The 17,188-nt window shown below is 42.3% G+C and overlaps 1 protein-coding gene across 2 annotated transcripts in view; it reads left to right on the forward strand.

The window, feature by feature from the left end:
- Positions 1–17,188, forward strand: part of LOC139371041 (SLIT-ROBO Rho GTPase-activating protein 3-like) — a 117,922-nt gene that overhangs the window by 26,539 nt on the left and 74,195 nt on the right. For both annotated transcript variants that reach the window (XM_071111078.1, XM_071111079.1), the window contains exon 2: positions 8,883–9,078. In XM_071111078.1, the coding sequence (XP_070967179.1) occupies positions 8,883–9,078 (196 nt within the window). The remainder of the gene's footprint in view (positions 1–8,882; positions 9,079–17,188) is intronic.

Raw genomic sequence — 17,188 nt, forward strand, 5'->3', positions numbered from 1 at the left:
TAGAATACATTTAGGTTGTCTGGGCAGCTCGCGTCACTGGGCAGCTTTTGGCTGGGTGTCCCTTTGTAATCTGTGATAGTTTGCAAGCCCGGCCACATCCGACGAGCAGCAGAGCCGGTGAAGTAGAATTCGATCTTAGTCCTGTATTGATGCTTTGCCTGTTTGATGGTTCATCTGAGGGCGAAGCAAACTGTCTTATATGCGTCCGGATTAGTGTTCTGCTCTAGCATTTAGCTCAGTGCGTATTTTGCCATTAACCGATGGATTCTGGTTGGGATAGGTGCATACGGTCAATGTGGGGATGACATTGTCGATGCACTTGTTAATGAAGCCGGTGACTGATGTGGTGAACATCTCAATGCCATCGGATGAATCCCAGAACATATTCCAGTCTGTGCTAGTGAAACAGTCCTGTAGCTTAGCATCTGCTTCATCAGACCACTTCACTGGTACTTCCTGTTTGAGTTTTTGCTTGTGCGCAGGAATCAGGAGGATAATGTTATGGTCAGAGCTTTGTATGAGTTTCCGTGTGTAGAGTAAAGATGATGTAGAGATTCTTTTTAGCCTCTAGTTGCAAAGGTGACATGCTGGTAGAAATTAGGTAAGACAGATTTCAGTTTCTCTGTATTAAAATCACCGTCGTCCAAAATCAAGTGGCGCCTCTGGATGAGCATTTTCTAGTTTGCTAATGGCCCTATACAGCTCGTTGAGTGTGGTCTTAGTGCTTGCATCGAAATGTGGTGGTAAATAGACAGCTACAAAAAATATAGATAAAAACTCTCTTTGTAAATAGTATGGTCTACAGCCTAACATGAAGTGTTCTAACTCAGGCGAACAGGACCTCGAGACTACCTTAATATTAGAGATGGCGCAAAGACACACACCTCTCCCCTTTAGTTTAACTTCGTTTTCCCATGACTGGCAGGGGCACAGCCATGGGTGGGCCTGGAGGGGCATAGGCCCACCCACTGGGAAGCCAGGCCCAGCCAATCTGAATGAGTTTTTCCCCCACAAAAGGGCTTTATTACAGATATAAATACTGCTCAGTTTCATCAGCTGTCCGGGTGGCTGGTCTCAGATGATCCCGCAGGTGAAGAAGACTGAAGTGGATGTCCTAGTCTGGCGTGGTTACATGTGGTCTGCGGTTGTGAGGCCTTAAATTCTCTAAAACAACGTTGGAGATGGCTTATGGTAGAGAAATTAACATTCAACTCTGTGGCAACAGCTCTGGTGGACATCCCTGCAGTCAGCATGCCAATTGCATGCTCCCTCAAAACTAGAGACATCTGTGGCATTGTGTTGTGTGACAAAACTGCACATTTTAGAGTGGCCGTTTTTTGTCCCCAGCACAAGATTCTTGACATGCCACATCTGTCAGATGGATGGAGAAATGCTCACTCACAGGGGTGTAAACAAATCTTTAACCAACAATTGAGAGAAATAAGCTTTTTGTGCATATGGAACATTTTGGGGAACTTTTATTTCAGCTCATGGGACCAACACTTCAAATCAAATGTTATGTGTCACAATGCGCCGAATATAACAGGTTTAGGCCTTACCGTGAATTGCTTACTTACAAGCCCTTAACCAACAATGCAGTTCTAAGATAATAGAGTTAAAAAAAATAAAAATAAAAGTAACACAATAACATAACAATAATGAGGCTATATACAGGAGGTACCGGTACTGAGTCAACGTGCGGAGATACAGTAATTTGTGCATGTAGGTAGGGGTAAAGGGACTATGCATAGATAATAAACAACGAGCAGCAGCAGGTTAAAAACAAAAGTGTGGTGGGGGGGGTTACAATGCAAATAGTCTGGGTGGCCATTTGATTAATTGTTCAGCAGTCGTATGGCTTGTGGGTAGAATCTGTTAAGGAGCCTTTTGGACCTAGACTTGGCACTCCGGTACCGCTTGCCGTGCTGTAGCAGAGAAAACAGTCTATGACTTGGGTAACTGGAGTCTTAGACTATTTTTTTGTGCCTTTCTCTGACACCGCCTAGTAAAAGTAATGATGTAATGATGGACTGTCATTTCTCTTATTTGAGCTGTTCTTGCCATAATATGAACTTGATATTTTACCAAATAGGGCTATCTTCTGTATACCACCTCTACCTTGTCACAACACAACTGATTGGCTGAAACACATTAAGAAGGAAAGAAATTCCACTAAATAACTTTTAACAAGGCACACCTGTTAATTGAAATGCATTCCAGGTGACTACATCATGAAGCTAGTTGAGAGAATGCCAAGAGTGTGCAAAGCTGTAATCAAGGCAAAGGGTGGCTACTTCGAAGAATCTAAAATATATTCTGATTTGTTTAACACTTTTTTGGTTACTACATGGTTCCATATGTGTTATTTCATAGTTTTGATGTCTTTACTATTATTCTACAATGTAGAAAATACTAAAAATAAAAAATATGAACCCTTGAATGAGTATGTGTGTCAAACTTTTGACTGGTACTGTATTATCCATGTCAATGTTCAGCCACGACTCAGAGAAACAGGACATTACTGTTCTTTAGGTCCCGTTGATAGGGTAGTCTCGAACAGAGCTCGTCCAGTTTTATTCTCCAGTGATTACCCTTCGTTCTATTGGCGAATGTACAAAGGTGGTTTATGTACTCACCGACGTAGTCTATTTTACAAGTCTCAGGAATTAGTCCCTGGTCCGGGGTGAGCAGGACATCCTGCGGACTCGTTGAAGTAGAAATCTTCATCCAAATCAAGGTTAGTTATTGATGTTCTGATGTCCAGAAGCTCTTTTTGTTCTTAGGAAATGATGGCGGGAACATTATGTACAAAAAAAGTTCAAATCAGTGGGAAAAAAACACAAAATTGCCGAATTGTTCAGGATCCCATAAAACGGCCTCTCAGCAAATGACGCCCTGCAGATGTGATTATGGATTTTTATTCTGCTGAGAGGTCAAAGTTCAGGGATCTCCTACATCCTAGTGTTTTTCTAAGAGGTCGCTGGCTTTATAATTCTTGTCCTGTCCTGGGACGTTGTCCCAGACGTGTAGTGATCTTATTGAGCAGGTGCCTTGTGGTGGGGATGATGGTGGGGGTTTAGGCTAGGCAGTGATTATGATAATGTATTGTCTCAAGGTCAGTGTTGAAGTGATCCCTTCTTATCTCTGCTGTCCCATCTGCTCTCACAGGGCTGGTTAATGAGCTAGGACCACTCCTGACTGCAGATCACACCTGCATGATAACATTTGCCATACACAAACTACTGCAGTTAATATCATGTGTGAGTGGAACAAAAACGATGCAAAGTAACAGACTCGGGCAACTTCATCACAAAGATTTACGTAGATGCATTAATTAAGCAGGGCATTTGACTGTGATTTAGACATGCCTGCCAAACTAAAGATATGATTCTTGGAGAACTTACTTGGTGTAAGATATAGGCATAAAGAGAGCCAAGCCAAGCTGAGGTCCATGGGCGCTTATCTGCTTCCGATGGTGAGAGGTAATCTATAAGCTGAAAAACACGTTTTACATTAGAAAGAGTTTACCAGCATGCACATTGCACACCAGTACAGGCTTTCATACTTAACTGACAAGATATAGGAAACACCAACATAGTATCTTAATAAGGTGTTGGGCCATTGCGAGCCACCAGAACAGCTTCAATTCACTTTGGCATAGATTCTACAAGTGTCTTGAACTATATTGGAGGGATTTGACACCATTCTGCCACAAGGATGTCCATAATCTGGTGTTTTGTTGATGGTTCTCCCATAAGTGTTCAAGTGGGGTTGACATCTGGTGACTGAGACTAACACACACAGTGATTTATTTTCTAGAAATGTATTTTTGTGGAGTGAAAATGTTTGACCATTAAAACTCTATTTTCCCCAACCCTGCCCTAACCTTAACCCCAAAACCTAACCATTAGGCTTAAAATAGCATTTGAATAAATTCAGGATGTTAAAAAAGTCCTGACTTTTACAAAAACGTTTTTTTCCTATCTTGTCAGGACATTCAGGTGAATTGTTAGGACATTGGGGTCCTGATAAGATAAGGAAACAAGTACACACACAAACTTTAAACTCCCATGCTCCTTTGAGACCCCTCTTCAAAAGTCACTGAGAACTCTTCCTCTAACCATGGTAGCCAAAATAATGGGTAACTGGGCATTTTTATACATGACCCTAAGCATGATGTGATGTTAATAACTTTATTAACTCAGGAACCACACCTGTGTGGAAGCACCTGCATTCAAGATACTTTGTATCCCTCATTTACTCAAGTGTTTCCTTTAATTTTGGCAGTTACCCGTACATTCAGAGAAGCAGTCATACTGTACTGACAGAGAGCATTCTCTTTCGCAGACTTATTCACGTTACACATTCAAGTTACGTACAGTTTCATTAATACAGAGGAGACTGTTCAGGGATAAACAAGTGGTTGTGGATTGATGCCTCTACACATAGGCCTATCTGTCTGCGTGTTCTACTGCATAATGAATGAAGCCTGTGACTCCAATAGCTTTCAGGGAGAGCCAGTAATACCGCATCATCACTTTGGCTTGCCAGAAAAGTTGCATTCTATGTTCAGTAGTAACTGAATTGGATTCATGCAATCCTTTGATATCAATATATACTGCAGAGAATCATGACAATTGAACATTAGCTCAATATAGATTGCGCCATCATTGCACATTTTCTGCAGTCTTGATACGTTTGTTTGCAAAATACATTTACTAGAGTAGGGGTGCATCCATCATTGATGATCTTACTGTTAGGTATTTGTGCTGATTTAGAATATTTGCTCTTGTATCAAACTGAGACAGTCAATGGTGGTTAACTTTCAGATGAAGTAGCACAAATAGACAAAAGGGATAGCTCTGTTGTAGGAACAATGTTGTTCAGTTCCTAGCTTCTCTCCCCCATATGTAATTGTGGTAGAATTTCCTCATCAGGATATTTCTATCTCCCCATCCTCTTCCCCTAATTTAAAGACTTTGTATAGCCCTCAAAAGAGGGGTTTTGTATCCCTTTGGTGTTGTTCCTTATGGGCGTGTAAGTAGTGATGAAGGATGGACCCTGTGGTTAACTACCACTGCCTCTTCCCCTCATTCCCTTGCCCCCCCTCGCGCTCAATCCTGTACTCTTTTTCTCTGAGGTTGCCACCCCTATGAGCAGACGCATCCACCCACAAATGGAAACATGTGTAGAGAAGGCATGCTGTGCGCCTGCCGTATGTAATTGCTGCATCGCCTAATCAAACAATGGCGTTAAAGCCAAGTAAATTGTACCCTTCAATTAAAGGTTGTGCTTATGGCCTAGATCTAATTAGTAGAGCTCCTGTTAATTTTGAGGATTTGAATTACCTCCATCTTCCCTCCCCCAACACTGGGAGTAGTCAGTGCTTGTTATCCATACAAACGCATGAACAAGTGAACCACAAACGCTGTTTGAAATGCACATTTTTATTTCAAATAGGGGACTCATAACCTCGAACGAGCTCCTTTTTTTAATAACTTGATTGCTCTCAAAGAATTGGGCCGTAGCCAATAATCAAACAGTAAACGTTTGATGTCATGGATTCCTTTTCATTCCATGAAACATTGATGTTTATACGTAATCCAGAACATTCACATTCTTTTTTCTAAAAGGTCCATTTTGAAAATGTTTATTTGAACTGATGTCATGCTGGCTACAGGACTTGTTTTGGTTCTGTTCAAAAGGGCAAAGCATCATCTGTAACTGCAGGCCTAAATTCACAGCATTCCTCCTCTTCACAGATTGAGAAGAACCACTAAGGCTTCAGACACTTCAAATAAACCACAATGAAGGCGCTATGCAAGGAATCGAGAATACTGGGGAATAATTCTGCCATTGCTCATGGTTTCTAAGAGGTGAGGACACACTTCTGGCGCGAGTGACCTATTTTTCCAAACTCGTCTGTCAAATCCACCATTGCAGCTGCCGGTTCACAGTCGGCCATTTTTTACAAGAGTGTTTTAAAAAGTTCTCCCTGCCATTCATGCGGATCAGTGTCAGATTTTTCTGGGGCGTTTCTCCTGGCTCCTCTTGTTTTGCCACTGGATAGCCTACATGTAGAGAGAGAAAACGAGAGAAAGTAATGGAAAGAAAGGAAGAAAACAATCCTTCATTCAGTCTGGGAAGAGCTCAGCGTCCCTGGAAGTAGGGATTGGAATGTGTTTGTTGTAGGAGCCAGGCATCTCCAGGGCTGGTGCTGGTTATATGAGACCTAGGCCCATGTAGGCTGATGGAGAGCGAGGGAGGCCCATGGGTAAAAGGAAGGGCTGGGACAGTGGTTAACCACAGATTGTAGGATGCCGCTTGGGGCTGGGGCCAGGCGGCGCAACATCACAGGGACAGAAACCATCCCCTGCACAAGATCACTGCTCCAGTTGCTAAACACAAATGGCCAACTTCCCTTCGCTAAGTCACAGACTGTATATATCCACGGGAAGGGCTTGGCTGACCAAATTACACCCTCTGCAGCATGGAAACATGGTCTTTGTCATTGCTGTGGTGGTGCTGTGCAGTTAACAGTACATCTGCCGTACAGAATGTCACCCCCATGGCCTGTGTTATGTCTAATGTCCTATGACAAAGCTACTTCACAGGGACCTCTTATAGTTTTGACCTTGCCTGGAGTACTTGAAGCCACTATGCTGTTGACCTCAGACAAATCCAAGACTCAAACTATTCTCTAAGCCTCAGCAAAGAAATTGTCCGCTCACATTCTGTCTCCAATCAGTACTTTGAAGACTGCAGCAGCGAACGAGCTTCACCTTGTATTACAGAACACAAACCTTTCTGGGCACCAGGCAAAGGGACGCTGCCAGTCCTATTTAACATCAAACTGCTCTGCCCCCGCCATCCCATATTTATATTATTTAAGCTTACTGGACCAGGAACCTCTGCGGAGAAAACCAAAATAACACAGTATTGTTTGATGCCGATACATATGGTATGGCACATGAAAAAGCTTTGATTCTGCATGCTGAATACAGCATGCTCGTGAGGTCTTTCCTTTCTGTTGACTAGTGATACCACCTTTCAATCCGATAGCTAGTCAGTATTACTTTGCTTTCAAATAATATTTCCCCTTTATTCCATTTGTTTACAGTAGCTGTTTTATGAAGATCAGAAAGAAGCATCTCAGATTTGCTGTTTTTTTTCTTCAGTTAAATAGGCCATTCTTTGTTCTTCAGTCGAGGCAAAGTTGGAGCTCAGTGACAACAATACAAAGCCGATGAAAACTCAGGTTTCTCTCCTGGGTACCCACCAGCGTCGAGAATCTTCAGTGAGACTGCCAGTGTCAGGTTCCCCTCGTAGGGTTTTAAGCACCATTGACAGCATTTCGAATTCCTGAAGCCCGTTCTCACACAGCTCATCTTAGCTCAGCTCAGCTCTGGAGCCATTACGCTACATTACATTTAGCAGGCAGTTGTTTCTCATCTTCCTAAAGAGATATTCAATAGCCCAGGGTGGAACCAGGGGAAACAGTCTGTTTGAATACAGAAAAGACTGCTACAATACAAACTCAGGGACCAACATTAAGCTTCCAACTCTTTCAGACATGATGTGTGGTGCTGATTGACAGCTTTGCCTAAGGGATGTTCGAGAGAAAAACACTTTGTTAACACAGTGAGCTGCTTGGAAATATGTGACAGGACATTTCATGGTTGTTAGGTGTGCAAGGTGAAAACCGTTATTTCCAGCCAACTTGCAGTGATTCGAGGCAAAGAACAAGCCCAGTTTATAAAAGTAGAAAATGTGTGAATGTTGATGAGATTTCAGTGCCCTCCGTAACCTATTTCACGGTTGGAAAATAATCCTTGGCGCAACTATCATAACAGAATTATGATAAACCCAAAATAAGATAAAGTATTAAATGTCTCTTTTACACGTTAAAACAAATGTATCTTGAATAAATCCACAGAATGGTTTAGGGTGCTGTAAAACAAATCTACTGACCAAAAATATAAAAGCAACATGTAAAAAAAGAAGAAGCTTAATTCTCTTAAATTTTGTGCACAAATTTGTTTACATCCCTGTTGGTGAGCATTTTTTCTTTGCTAAGTTAATCCATCCACCTGACAGGTGTGGCATATCAAGAAGGTGATTATTGTATGATTCTTACATAGGTGCACCTTGTGCTGGGGACAATAACACGCCACTTTTAAATGTGCAGTTTTGTCACATACAAAATGCCACGTGTCAACATTTTTAGGGAGCCTGCAATTGGCATGCTGACTGCAGGAATGTCCACCAGAGCTGTTGCCAGAGAATTGAATGTTAATTTCTCTATCATAAGCCACCACCAACGTAGTTTTAGAGAATTTGACAGTACTTCCAACCGGCCTCACAACCACAGACCATGTGTAACCGTGACAGCCCAGGACCTCCACATCCGGCTTTTTCACGTGCAGGATCATCTGATCTGAGACCCGTCAACCGGACAGCTGATGAAACTGAGTATTTCTGTCTGTAATAAAGCCCTTTTGTGGGGAAAAACTCATTCAGATTGGCTGGGCCTGGCTCCCCAGTGGTTGGGCATGGCTCTCAACTGGGTCCCCCTGCCCAGTCATGTGAAATCCACAGATTAGGGCCTAATGAATGTATGTCAATTGACTGATTTCCTTACATGAACTGTAACTCTGTAAAATAGTTGAAATTGTTGCATGTTGCATTTAAATTTTTGTTCATTATACATAAACTCTTCTCAAATAAATGTTTTCAGACTAAGACACTTTTTGGGGGAGAACATTTGAACAAAGATGTCAAACACGGCAGGGTTGACTGAATCCAGCCCCATGCCCTGATTTTCTGGAGATGATGACTCTTATGACTTATTGACTCGTCCTGTTTTGTGTTTTGATGCATAGAGATCCGTAACCAGCTGGTGGAGCAGTTCAAATGCCTGGAGCAGCAGTCCGAGTCTCGTATCCAGCTGCTACAGGACCTGCAGGACTTCTTCCGCCGCAAGGCTGAGATCCAGCTGGAGTACTCCCGCAGCCTGGAGAAACTGGCCGAGCGCTTCTCCAACAAGATCCGCAGCTCCAGAGAGCACCACCAGTTCAAGTGAGTTTCCCTCCCATGAAGAGATGAGACCACCACACCGTTAAAGACCACCTAGCTTCAAGCTGAGCCAAACATTTAAACTGTATGTGAGGCAGCAAGGGATTGTGTATGCGTGTGTGTGTGTTCATGCAAGTGTGTCTTTGTGTGTCTACTTGCCTTGCCAGAGCATGTCTACTCTGTTTGTGTGTTTGCTTGGGTGTGCAGATTTAATTTTTTATATTGTCTCAGAGCGTGTGAACTTGTTGAGTACACATGGAGTTACATCCGTTCTTGCCAAGTTTTTCTCCACAGATCTCAAACTACTCCACCCTATTTTTCTCACTTTAATCTGTCCAAAAACGACTCCTGCTGCATTTTAGGTTCACTAAAATGAATAGCCTTTGGATATAAATGTCCTTCTTATAATATGCAAGCGATAATGATTTTACTCCTTAGAAATCTCAAACCATCCAAAGGCGATAGAAAAGTAATCTCATTCTGGATGAAACCTCCTTTTTAATTGGCAAAGCTGATGTTCAGCAGAGTGCAGAATCTCCCCATATAAAGCTCTTGTTCCTGTAGCTCTGGGCTGAGGAGGGACTTAAAGCCAGCCAGGCCTTACCGGTATTATCCTATAGGGTCGAGGCACGGCTGAAGCCATGCATGCTACGAGACTGTGCCTTGTTTTCCCTCACATCAATGAATACATGGATTATTCTCTGCCATTTAGGGCGGCCAGTGATAGATTTACAGCTTGCTAGCTAGCCCCAGCCTTTACATTGGAGTGTTTGAGTAAAGTGCAGTCTTATGCTGCAAAATGTACTCCTCTTCCTCTGCCTGTACAGTATGTACTGTACTCCAAACGTTTGAATATAATTGTAAGCTACATCTTTAACACATTCTAAAGGTTAACTATTTGAATATGATAACAGTGATCATAACAGTAGTTACTGTTACTGTACTTTAAAATGTCAGTGCATGCAGTAGAGTAGAGGGTGTGTTTCAGAGGGCTTTGTGTCATCCAGTTAGTTCAGGCCCTGGTGAATTCGTTGGGGATTTGACTCAGTAATTGAGGCCAGCTGTTTTAGAGCAGGCAGCTTGCACCAGGGTCCCTAAGGCCATGCTGACAGTAGACAGGCCTGTGCTGCTGCAGATGCTATGGCTTAACCAAGACAGTTACTGTATAGTAGAGCTTCTAGTAGACCAGTTCAAACAGTTCTTGAAGAGCAGGCACCAGCCACATAGTTCTTACCAGACTCAGCATCTCATCTTCCTCTGCCACCTCAATGCCTTCGCCAAGACTGCCTGAACCACTGTACTCACACTCATAGGGCTGCAGTGTAAAGCAGCCGTCTAGAAGTCTGTAGCCGCAGTGTCTTTGGCTGTGTGTAGTTGTCTGGCCACACACACACACACACACACACACAGAAGATCTGTGTGTTGGCAACAATGAAGTGTGACATTTTGATTACACACACTTCTTTATGAGGGCCACGATGGCTTCCTTTGGACTCCATTAACCCAAACAAACACAACCATAAACATTTTCAACCAATTAGCTTTGACAGTGTCCTTGTTAAAGACCCTCACTTCGTAAATAAACCCTGGGCACAACAACTACTGTATATACAGTACCAGTCAAAAGTTTGGACACCTACTCATTCCAGGGTTTTTCTTTATTTTTACTATGTTTTACGTTGTAGAATAAAAGTGAAACCATTAAAACTATGAAATAACACATATGAAATAACACATATGGAATAACGTAGTAACCAAAAAAGTATATTTTAGATTCTTCAAAGTAGCCACCCTTTGCCTTGATGACCGCTTTTCACACTCTTGGCATTCTCTCCACCAGCTTCATGAGGTAGTCACCTAGAATGCATTTCAATTAACAGGTGTGCCTTGTTAAAAGTTAATTTGTGGAATTGAATTCCTTCTTAATGCGTTTGAGCCAATCAGTTGTGTTGTGACAGGGGTGTTATACAGAAGATAGCCCTATTTGGTGAAAGACCAAGTCCATATCATGGCAAGAACAGCTCAAACAAGCAAAGAGAACCGACAGTCCATCATTACTTTAAGACATGAAGGTCAGTCAATCCGGAAAATTGCACTCACAAAAACCATCAAGCGCTATGATGAAACAGGCTCTCGTGAGGACCGCCACAGGAAAGGAAGATGCCGAGTTATCTCTGGTGCAGAGGATAAGTTAATTAGAGTTAACAGCCTCAGAAATTGCAGCTCAAATAAATGCTACACAGAGACACATCTCAACATCAACTGTTCAGAGTAGACTGTGTAAATCAGGCCCGAATTGCTGCAAAGAACCCACTACTAAAGGACGCCAATAAGAAGAAGGGACTTGCTTGGGCCAAATAACACAAGCAATGTACATTAGAAAGGAGGAAATCTGTCCAAATTTGTCAAAAAATTTGAGATTTTTGGTTCCAACCGCTGTGTCTTTGTGAGATGTAGAGTAGGTGAACGGATAATCTCTGCATGTGTGGTTCCCACCGTGAAGCATGGTGGAGGAGGTGTGATGGTGCTCTGCTGGTGACACTGTCAGTGATTTATTTAGAATTCAAGGCATACTTAACCAGCATGGCCAACACACCATTCCGCAGTGATACGCCATCCCATGTGGTTTGCACTTAGTGGGACTATCATTTGTTTTTCAACAGGACAATGACCCAACACGCCTCTAGGCTGTGTGAGGGCTATTTGACCAAGAAGGAGAGTAATGGAATGCTGCATCAGAGGACCTGGCCTCCACAATCACCTGACCTCAGACAACAAGTGCTCAGCATATGTGACTCACCACCTGGATTAGGTCTTATGTAGCAAAATGTGAAATGGTGTTTCTTACATTGGATAAAGTAGAGACTCAAAATGGTGTATCATACACTGCATTGAGGAACAATGGGAAAGTAATTCCACTTTGATAGTTGATCAACTTGTAAACTAGGGAGCCAGCCAGCTAATGTTTGCTAGCTCGCGAACAGTACAATTTAGCTTAAGACATATAGCAACTCTCTCAGCATGTCCAACCCACTCATTATCTCAGCCAATCATGGCTAGTGGTAAGGTTGCTCACTTTTTCTGTGGCTTAACCAACAAGGCTCGTAACTTAACAATTTTCTTTGTATTTACAGATGGCATACAAGTTTGTTATTAAGACACATGAAAGTTCACATGTTCGAGAAGGCATTTCTGCCCCCCAAAAATATTTTTTATGTTCAAATGGCTCTCCTGTGAAGTTGTGACTTGTGACATACGCCTAGTTTCCTGAATCGGGTCACATATGGGAACTCCTTCAAGCCTGTTGGAAAAGCATTCCAAGTGAAGCTGGTTGAGAGAATGCCAGAGTGTGCAAAGTTGTCATCAAGGCAAAGACTGGCTACTTTGAAGAATCTAAAACATAAAATATATTTTGATTTGTTTTACACTTTTTTGGTTACTACATGATTCCATATGTGTTATTTCATAGTTTTGATGTCTTCACTATTATTCTACAATGTAGAAAATAGTAAAAATAAAGAAAAGCCATTGAATGAGTAGGTGTGTCCAAACGTTTGACTGGCACTGTATGTCACACACCACACATATGTAATATGGATACTCTTGGCTACCTCTCAAATATGCATGCACTCACGTGTCCTGTCTTTCACTGTGGTCTCACTATCTCTTTAGTTTAGATACAAATAAGCCCCAACCCCCAACTTTTCCCCTGATCTTTTGTCTCTCTGTGGATATTTCTGAGTTTCCACAGCAGCCCAGCTCTCTGTGGAAGGATAGGCCATGAGCAGCATGACTTCTCCGGTGCCTAGCAACTCATGCATGGCAGTCCCTTGCCTCTGCTATACACTGCACAGCACTATCGGAAATGAAAACAGCACAATTAGACTCTGTTCAGCCAGGCAGAGGTCCACATTGAGCTGCTAGGTCACTGCCCCGGTCTTATTGGCTTAACCCATACCATACAAATATGGCTTTATGAGCTGAGTTTATGACAGCAGTCACTGATGTGATGCTCAATGTCACTGTAGTTTACAGCTGCACTGCCATGATGCTGTCTGTTTGCTCAGTCTCCTCTTTGCTCATCTAAATTAATTAATAACCTCTTGGAACTCCCTCTCCCGGATCCGGGAGAATTGTCATCAACTGACACTAATTAGCATAACGCCACGGACAAAAAATATTACTCGAAAATATTAATATTCATGAAATCACAAGTGAAATATATTGAAACACAGCTTAGCCTTTTGTTAATCACCCTGTCATCTCAGATTTTGAAATTATGCTTTACAGCCAAAGCAAGACAAGCATTTGTGTAAGTTATCGATAGCCTAGCATAGTATTATGCCTAGCTAGCAGCAGGCAGCTTGGTCACGAAATTCAGAAAAGCAATCAAATTAAATCGTTTACCTTTGATGAGCTTCGGATGTTTTCACTCACGAGACTCCCAGTTAGACAGCAAATGTTCAATTTGTCCCATAAAGATTATTTTTATAGCCGAAACACCTCCGTTTGTACTTCACGTTTGGTTGAGAAATCCACCGGAAACTGCGGTCACGACAACGTGTCATATGTTTTTTATAATCAATCCTCAAGGTGTTTTTCAAATATCTATTCGATAATATATCAACCGGGACAGGTTGCTTCTTAGTAGGAAAGAGAGAAACAATGGCCGCATTTGTCTTTTACGCACAAAACACTCAGAGCCTCCAGCTGACCACTGACGCAATGTTGTCGTTCAGGCTCATTTTTCAAAATAAAAGCCTGAAACGATGTATTGTGACACTAGACACATTAGTGAAGCCATAGAAAAGGGAATCTGGTTGATATCTCATTCACTGCTCAATAGGGACGCATAGGAACGCAGAGCTTTCTAAATATGAGTCCATTCCTGATTGGATTTTTCTCAGGCTTTCACCTGCAATATCAGTTCTGTTATACTCACAGACAATATTTTTTACAGTTTTGGAAACTTTAGAGTGTTTTTATCCTAAGCTGTCAATTATATGCATATTCTAGCATCTTGTCCTGACAAAATAGCCCATTTACTTTGGGAACGTTATTTTTCCAAAAATGAAAATAGTGCCCCCTAGTTTCTTAACATATCAGGCAGCTCTAGTGTCTCTCAACTAATTAAGATGAGGGTGAAGTATACCAACACCCGCCTCTGATTGGCCACATGAAGGGAAAAGCTGAGGGCATCAGTATGCATGCGATACCTGCAGCTCAGCTCAGCCCCTACTGTTCCAGCCTGCCTGCATCTCTCCTTGGAATCTGTCAGTCTGGTCCCAGTCAACTCACCCAACCCCCACCAAAACACCAATCACCAGAAGTGTATTTTCTACTACGTCAAATAGTGGTCTCAGAGAGTGAGGGAAGGCTTGCACTGCCCTTTAAATGGTCCCTAACTTTTTCATTTTTTACATATAGCTGGATCTACATAACAGACGTCAAGATAAGTCCACGTCACATTAGACCACTTGAAGAGCAAACAAACTTTGATTGTTGAGTGAACTATCACTTTAATCCATTTCATCTGTGGGGCTTCGGGAACTTCCTATTGCTCCTAGAATTATCTTCAATGTCTATGAGACAGACAAAATAAATTGGTTGAGGAACTATTTTGGGGTTTATCATTAAATGGGGATTTTAATCACCACCTATTAAACTAAAATGTCTGAATATGGTCTATCAGTCAAACAGGCATTATCAACAGCAAGCAAGCCATTAGAAAGCAGCTCATGTTATATTGAAAGTAGACATAACCTGTCTGAGAAAGATAAGATAAATCTTGCATTAATGTCCAATCCTGTGTGTTCATGTGTTTGTGTGCCTGCCTGTGTGCAAGGGTTGTGTTGTGTGTCCGTGTATATGCGTGTGTGCATGTGTGGGTAGGAGGGGGTCATTAATGATTGTCCAGGTATCGTGCTGAGCCAGATTGTCTCCTCCACGCTCATTCTGCTTGACTACAAACACTGGTGGCCTCCTTATTTTTCTTAAACCTAGTTCCATTTGATGTTGCTGCCTGAAATCTCTGTCCAGCTCCCTGTCTGGCTTCAAAACACAACACATGTACACGTTACTGCAAAACATGAGACTAACATTTCATGGTTTTTCATTTGGAATAAAAACAGTACTGTTTCTTTTTAAAAACCTGACCAGACCATACTGCAATGCAATATGTAGTTACAGCCCATAACTCTGAGTTTTATTGATTGCCTTTGACATTTAATCCAATATCGCATTTTATTAATCGGTCCAAATACCGATCCCTTTGTGAACTGACACTCGCACTTGACCTTTTCCCCCCTGACCTTGCTGATAGCTACTTTATTGAGGAAAATGTACAACTATGACTGTGATATGTGGTTGTCCCACCTAACTGTCTTAAGATGAATGCACTGTAAGTCGCTCTGGATAAAAGTGTGTTCTAAATGACTAAAATGTACATTTGATAAATGGATTTCAGATAACTCAATCAGCAGGAAAGCCTTGTTAAGCTTGAGCCTACATCATCTGAAAGGTTCATAATTGATGCACAATATTCATGGCCATGTGCCAGTGATTCCTTCACTAATTATTCATAATATTATGAATAAGAGAGAGCATCAACTACCCAGTGACTCCCAGCAGACTGCTAAGCGTTATGCATGGGGTTGCTTGGTTGGTGTACTTGCCTGTAGGGCAGAGGCAGACCAAGGGCTGCCAATCTGCATTCCACCAAATACTTAGAATTAATATTTATTAGGCTAGACTACAGTACATACTATACATAATATTCTGTCTATACAGATTGCTTTGCACCATTGCATTTCTAATTTACGGACATTAGTGAGAACCAAGCAGCCTCTGTTCTGTGTGCCCACCTGTCCTAACCAGCTCACTGACTGTACAGCCCCTAATCATCTGCACAGCCCACATCACTGAGTCTTTCCCCGGTGGTCTAGCGTTAAAGTTAAACTATAGTGTTAAAGGTTCAGAAAGAGAGACTGGGTGTGTTAACAGCAAACATCAAACTCATCTCCAAGGGAAAGTGTGAGAGGCTTGTAGTCCCAAATCCCTTTGGTTTACAACCTCAGCTTGATGACATTACCTGCAGAAGCAGGCAGGGTTCTTTTGTGTGTGTGCGTTTGTGTGTGTGCCTGTAAGTAAGCAGGTCACTGTTAGTCTTCACCTGTTGTTTACAAACACCTGTTTGTTTGTTTGTAAACAACCGGTGTAGACTAACAGTGACATGCTTACTTACGGGTCATTCCAAACAATGCAGAGAGAAAAATAGAAAGATATTGACACGGGGAATAAATACACAATGAGTAATAACTTGGCTATATACACAGGGCACCAGTACCAAGTCGATGTGCAGGGGTACGAGGTAATTGAGGTTGACATACTGTGGCTTGCGAAAGTATTCACCCCCCTTCATATTTTTCCTACTTTGTTGCCTTACAACCTGGAATTAAAATATATTTGGGGGGGGGGGGGGGGGGGGGGGGTTGTATCATTTTGATTTACACAACATGCCTGCCACTAGTAAGAAGAAATTAGACAAAAAAAACAGAACTTGAGCCTGCATAACTATTCACCCCCCCAAAGCCAATACTTTGTAGAGCCACCTTTTGCAGCAATTACAGCTGTAATTCTCTTGGGGTTTGTCTCTATAAGCTTGGCACATCTAGCCACTGGAATCTTTGCCCATTTATCAAGGATGGGTTCCGCTGGTGTACAGCAGTCTTTAAGTCATACCACAGATTCTCAATTGGATTGAGGTCTGGGCTTTGACTAGGCCATTCCAAGCCATTTAAATGTTTCCCCTTAAAACCACTCAAGTGGTGCTTTACCAGTATGCTTAGGGTCATTGTCCTGCTGGAAAGTGAACCTCCGTCCCAGTCTCAAATCTCTGGAAGACTGAAACAGGTTTCCCTCAATAATTTCCCTGTATTTAGCGCCATCCATCATTCCTTCAATTCTGACCAGTTTCCCAGGCCCTGCCGATGGAAAAACATCCCTACAGCATAATGCTGCCACCACCATGCTTCACTGTGGGATGGTGTTCTCGGGGGAATGAGAGGTGTTGGGTTTGCGCCAGACATAGCGTTTTCCTTGATGGCCAAAAAGC

The sequence above is a fragment of the Oncorhynchus clarkii genome, chromosome 17 (genome assembly GCF_045791955.1).
Source record: "Oncorhynchus clarkii lewisi isolate Uvic-CL-2024 chromosome 17, UVic_Ocla_1.0, whole genome shotgun sequence".
NCBI lineage: Eukaryota > Metazoa > Chordata > Actinopteri > Salmoniformes > Salmonidae > Oncorhynchus > Oncorhynchus clarkii.